At 46.1% G+C, this 6314-nt stretch overlaps 1 protein-coding gene across 1 annotated transcript; it reads left to right on the top strand.

The window, feature by feature from the left end:
* The first annotated feature begins 1541 nt into the window (after positions 1–1541).
* LOC142803066 (uncharacterized) lies at positions 1542–2039 on the top strand. The gene has a single exon (XM_075888177.1). The coding sequence runs from the start codon at positions 1542–1544 to the stop codon at positions 2037–2039; it is 498 nt and encodes a 165-aa protein (XP_075744292.1).
* The last annotated feature ends 4275 nt before the right edge of the window (positions 2040–6314 follow it).

The following is a 6314-nucleotide window of genomic DNA, read 5'->3' as shown; positions in this document are numbered from 1 at the left end:
CTGTAAAATAAGTAACATTATAAAATTTATTAAACTTAGAGCATATAAGCCATCATGATGAATCAACTTGAGGACAATATGTTTATTTAAAAAAGCCCTGGAACATTTTTTCAGGTAGCCATGAAATAGATTCACTAAAGAAGCTTATTGCCTCATGAATTGCACCGTGGCAAAAATTTTTAGGATCCATCTGGTACGAGTAGAGCTGCAAGTACTTATCACACACTGCAATAGCATTCTCTCTTCTCGCGCCCTGGCAAAAATGTTGGAAGCTAAGCAGGGAGAGATGGCATAGGGAATGAAAATAGATCAAGCACGCCTCGTGACCCTTGAGCACTTTCTTTCTCTCTCCCTTTTTTTTTTACGAATGTGCAGCTTTTCAGTGGCATTGTCCACGTACATGTGTACAAGTGGCGGCTTTTCACGGCAGCCCCAGTAACGACCAAGCGCGCTATGCTTAAATCAGCCATTGGCTGATACAACAGCTGTGATGAGTTGTTTTTGAGATAGTGTTATTTGCCCAGATAAGACAGCAATTTCGAGCTGACTGAGAATTTATTGTGAATTGCACGCCACATGCTGCGCCACAATATTCGACTAGCGTATTCTCGATAGCCACGATCACCAATCGGCAGCCTTTTCTGACCATGCTTAAAAAGTGTTGCAAAGCCTCTCTTTAAATTTGAAGTGGCGCTTTGCAACAGACAATAGTTATAGCGCGAGAACAAAACGACGACACAGAGACAAGAAGGACACGAAGGACTTGAGCGCTCGTGTCCTTCGTGTCCTTCTTGTCTCTGTGTCATCGTTTTGTTCTCGCGCTATAACTATCGTCATGCCCTACAAACTAGCCCAAGCTGCCACACTTACTAAATTTGCAACAAAGCAGATTTTCCCTGAACAGGTGCTTTCATGGCTATGCAATCGTACACTGCAGTGAAACCATCTTTACAAGTAGTTACATGCACATTAATATAATCGTATTCATTCATTCCCAATACTTCGAAATTTTCAATAATTCAAACTCGAAGTATTGTTCTTTCGAACAATCGTGAATTATACGATCGAATATTCAAAGCCTTCAAATACTCGCCCAAGCTTAACTTTATTGCCTCACGAATTCACCGCTGCTTAAAAGTTTAGAATCCGTCCAGTAGCAGTGGAGTTCCAAAGATTTCTTGCAAGCTGCAATTGCATTCTTTTTTCTATGGCAACCTGTCAGCGTCTCAGAGAAGACAAAGAAGTTGTGCCACAGCTACTCCGCGTCTTCGAGCCAGCACGAGAGAAGAAGACGCCAGCAAGAATGCCAGCGTCTGTGGACGTGCATGCCCGAGCAGAAATAAATAAAATTTGCGGGAAACCAAACACCGCACGTCTTCCTACAAGTGGTCACCTGGACTTCGAGCGGGAACTCTGATTCTAGCTGGCTGGACGCCACGACCGCTGCTCTTTTTCAACAGCTCTCCTCCTGTACTTCACGTCTGCTCAGTTTCTTCGGTGACTATGGTTCCAGCCTTCAGCCCCGTTCATTTCGACTGACCATGAACACCACACTCAACAGCGACACCACCCCGAATCCCAAGGTACCTGACCATGTCGTCGCTACCCTCAGGCTCCTGGAGTTTTGGCAGGCGGACTCTGAACTCTGGTTTCTCAGCGTCGAGCCACTCTTCCGACGACACCGGATAGCGTCACAAACAGTGAGGTACGACTACGCCATCGGCGCTTTACCACCTGCTGTCATCGCCATCGTAAGAGATATTCTGCATTCTCCACCCCCTGACAACCGCTACGACACCCTTAAAGACGAGCTCATACACCGAACAACTGAGTCGGAACAGCGTAGGCTGCAGCAGCTACTCACTTCAGAAGAACTCGGTGACCGAACGCTTATGGAGCTTCTGCGTCGCATGCGACACCTGATCGACGACCACTGTGCTGCATTGGACGCATTCATCCTACACGAACTCTTGCTACAGCGACTGCCACACCAGGTGCGGATGATTTGGAGCGTATCGTCTACAGAAACCCTCGACTGACTAGCGCGGATGGCCGACAAGATTATGGATATCGGTGCGCAGTCCCTATCTGTGATTGAGAGATCACGTGAATCTACCCTCTATGTACCGGTTTGCGACGACCGCTTGGACTGCCTTCTTCAAGCTAACGAGGAGCTCAAGTGCAAGATGGATCAGTTGGCTACTGAACTGAGTGCGCTCAAGATAGACCACCGCCGCAACGTGTCACAACAACAGCGCCATAGCCGCGAAAGATTGCCAAGTCTACCTCTCAGCGTCTGCTGGTACCACCACCAATACGGAGCTCGAGCTTGTTAGTGCCAACAGCCATGCCAGTTTGCGGGAAACGCACGGGCCACGCACTGACGGCGGCCAGTGTTTCAGACTCGACATACAGCTGCCTATTCCACGTCACGGACCGCGTCGCCAGAGTCCGCTACCTCATCGACACAGGTGTCAAAGTGTGTGTTGTTCTTCCTATGTTGGAAAACCGCCGCCGACGCCAGACCTCGCCGCCTGTCACCGTAGTCAATGGTTCAACCATACGGACCTATGGACAAAGGTCTGTTACGCTTGATATCGACTTGAGATGCACGTTTCGGTGGATCTGCCTAATCGCTGACGTGCGTGTACACATCATCGCTGCGGATTTTGGCATTTTAAGCTTGTGGTACACCTATGACATAGCCATCTCGTAGATTCTGAGACCCTCCTCACAGCTCAGGGCGTGACATCAAATTTGCCACCCTTGCGTCTCGTGCAAGCTCATGCCAAAGTCTCCCCGCTGTGGTCTACGCTTCTGCAAAAATTTTCCGACCTATTTCGTGCTCCATCTCTTGAACACCCGATACGCCATAATGTCACTCATCACCACGACCTGCTCTATAAACTTACAACCTGCTCATGCCACCGCTCCCCATGTCGCCAGGTTTGCTTTTGCTTGTTTAATATTTTTAGTTCTCAAAAGTGCCGCAACACGCCATGGCGCCACAACTAACCCTCATCGCTGCAGCCGCCAAAGCGCTTTTCTGTGCGGTGCGTGCGAGCGTTGACTCGTTTCTGTGCGAATTAAAGGTTAAAGTTCATCAGGATATTTGTTCAAGACTCGAGAGCGTTAGGGTACGACAGGTACAGCACCATTCACATAATGGTGTACTGCTGAGTTCCATTCTGCAAGTCGAGCAACCGGCGGTCAACTGGGATATCGTTTCACGAATTTCCCGTCACTTAGATTCAACAGTGCCATAAAGCTCGTGGAATAGAACAAGCACAATTCAAAGTGGTTTAGCCAGTTATAACGCATGATATAGACTGATACTCGCCTTTCTAGAAAACATTATTGCCTTTACAGAAATGAAGCGCGACAAAAGCTGTTGTCACTTAATGCGCCCTATTTTGCTGCTCCAAAGATTAAAGCTCGGTGACATTGATGATGAGACACACACGGAAACGCCAGCGGCGCTCGAACAGTGATGTAACGAACTGCTGCAGGTGCGAGAAATCACTTTAACAACATTGCCGTAATCCACCGCTTTTATCGTGCGCTTCTATCGATCGTTAGACATTCGCCAGACGATAGCACAACTACTCCCTTTTATTGTTATCAGTGAACAGTATCATTGAAGGACGATATGCAGGGCATGAAAACTTACACGGGTCGTCGCATGCATTTTTAGTAGCGTATGCGTCTTTATTGCGTCGCAGAAACACACTGATTTCAGGTTGCAACTCGTTACAAGATCACTGTTTTGCCCATGGACGAATTATTTCAGCCCCTTCTAGACAGCGGTTAGGTGGGGCGCACTGCGCGAAACAAACTGGTGGTGTGTCGCATATTGCTCGCGTTCGCCTGCGCATAGACCAGGACACAAAGCGCTCACACAGATTGAGTTTTTGTAATGAACATCCTGGAGCCGCCCACTATAGTGCTTCTCACAGCTAGAATCTTGCTTCGATTCGTTAACTCTGTGGGTTGCTCAATCGGCGCATTATAGATATGATAAAAATTGCAGAAACGCGCACGCACGAGTGCACCACTACGGCAGCTCGTCGTCTACTATGAGGGTAAGTCGTGGCGGCACCTCGCGGTATCTCTGGTCCCTATGCGCCAATTTTTAAACCCACACACACATGGCAAGCCGTCAGCAACTCGGAAAAAACGAAGAAGTTGTGCCGCAGCTGCTCCGCGTGTTCGAGCCAGCACAACAGAAGAAGACGCCAGCAAGAACGACATTGTCTATGGACGTCTACGCCAGAGCAGAGATAAATAAAATATGTGGCAAACCAAATACCGCACGTCTTCCTACACTTCCCTCGTTTCGACGAAAGTGCTGGCAGGTAAGTAGGAAGGGATGGCAGAGAAAAAGAAAAAAAAACCTTTATTTCGAAACAGTGTTCCAAGCAATGCCCGGTATCACCTTAAAGTGGGAGGGTTCAGGAACCCTGTTGCTTGGACTGCCCACATGGGCCTGGTGACGAGCTGTCGCTCAACTTCCAGATCTTCGGGGGATGGCTGGGGCAACGTAAATACGTTACGCACGCCTCGTAACCTTGAACACAACTACAAAACTTTCTTCGAATAAGCAGCTTTTCAGTGCAATTGCGCCTACATGTGTCTACAAGTCGCAGCATCCCGCGGCGATCTCTTGTAACCATGATCAAATCAGCCAATGACTGATACATAGCTGTGAAAAATGGCTTTTGAGCTTGTATCATCATTTGTGGAGAGGCAGCAATTTTTAGCTCCTTTCAAAATATGCTGTAAATTTCAGGTTGTAAGTTGCGCTATAATATGTGACTTGCGTGTTTTCGGGAGCCTCAACTACCGATCAGCAGTGTTTTCTGGCTATGCTCAAAAATTGTTGCAGGGCCCTTTTAATACACATAGTCAAGAGGGTCACTAAGCATTATTTTTTCAGTATGTCTTGCAAGAACTAGAATTAGTGGACAACAGTGCCCCTTCAACACAAGAATCACCTTCACATCATTGCAGCCACATCTTGCCACCTAATCCGACTAATTAATACAGACAAAGTACCTCAATGTTCACAGCATCCTATTCATTCAAATTTCTCAACCTTGGTGACCCCTTAACCGTTCCAACATAGGTATCGCAAATGTTTGTCTCCTAAAGAAGCTTAGTTTCCACATTTTTCTTTTCACAATATTCCTTCTAAAAAGCTAGCTTTTGATGCTGAAAAGAAAGTTTCTGTACATACTACCTACGTCCAATTAGAGTAATGAAGTTTATTGTTGCTCAGAGGAACAGCCAGTCACCCACTGGCAATGAACAATTAAAAACCAAAGACCAACGTTTAGAAATTTTGAGCACTATAACAAGGGTTTCAACACTATCATGATTTTCAACATTCTGACGACAACAAAAACATTTTCTACAACACATGTGTCACTTCTGTTGAATGACACTTTAGAAACACAAGTTTAGAAAAATAAAACATGAAACTGCGCAGGAATAAAAAGAGATTATCATGTCAGTTCTGTTATCTGCCAAACAGCACATAAACAGGTTCGCAAACAGGTGTGCCTTGCTGAAAACACTCGCAGGGGGACTTAGTGTCAACCAAACGAGCTACGCTTGTCCAAAACTGTTACAGGGCAGCTCGGCAAGGGCAGTGCTCCAACTGTTATACACTGTAGTGCTCGTTGAAAACAGTTGAGGGGTTAAGCAATGAGATTCTCTCTCACACTATACTGAATGTGGGCTTGATGAAAGAGTAAAGCTGGTGTACTATGTTCCTAGTCATAATGATGAGCAATCTGAGGTTGTTTCAGCATTAGTAAGTGCATACAGTGTACAATACTGAATGCTGGAAAGCAACACAACTGCCATTTTGCAAAGACATGTGCACATACAAGATAGGATTACCAGAGGCAGTGGCAACCCTCAACCCCCCAAAACGTTTAGGTTTTGCATTTGTGTGTACATGTGCACACACATGAATGCATGCACAAACATATAAAAGGATGGTAAACACACTCTAGAAAAATATGTACGGCCACACCCTTACCCAGCAATAAACACTATACTTGATAAGAAAGTAAAAAAAAGTCAGCTACGCCCACAAAACCATGCCCCCCCCCTTCCTCCGTCAGTGAAAATTAGCTAAAAGAGGAAGTGCCATCTGGTTCCCAGCCAAACGATAAGTAATTTTTCTCAGCTATTGTAAATACTATGCATAGAAGGTTTGAAGGTTAGTCGTTACTACCCCAAGCATTATTTTTGACCGGGGTTTATTGGAAACACTGCTGAATACCAACATCCTGCCATATTTTGCA

This window comes from Rhipicephalus microplus, chromosome 3 (assembly GCF_043290135.1).
Source record: "Rhipicephalus microplus isolate Deutch F79 chromosome 3, USDA_Rmic, whole genome shotgun sequence".
In the NCBI taxonomy this organism is placed as follows: Eukaryota; Metazoa; Arthropoda; class Arachnida; order Ixodida; family Ixodidae; genus Rhipicephalus; species Rhipicephalus microplus.
This window is presented reverse-complemented; position numbering and strand designations above follow the sequence as displayed.

Excerpts from the sequence above, each read along its gene's own strand:
- LOC142803066 (XM_075888177.1), top strand. The coding sequence starts at position 1,542 with ATGAACACCACACTCAACAGCGACACCACCCCGAATCCCAAGGTACCT.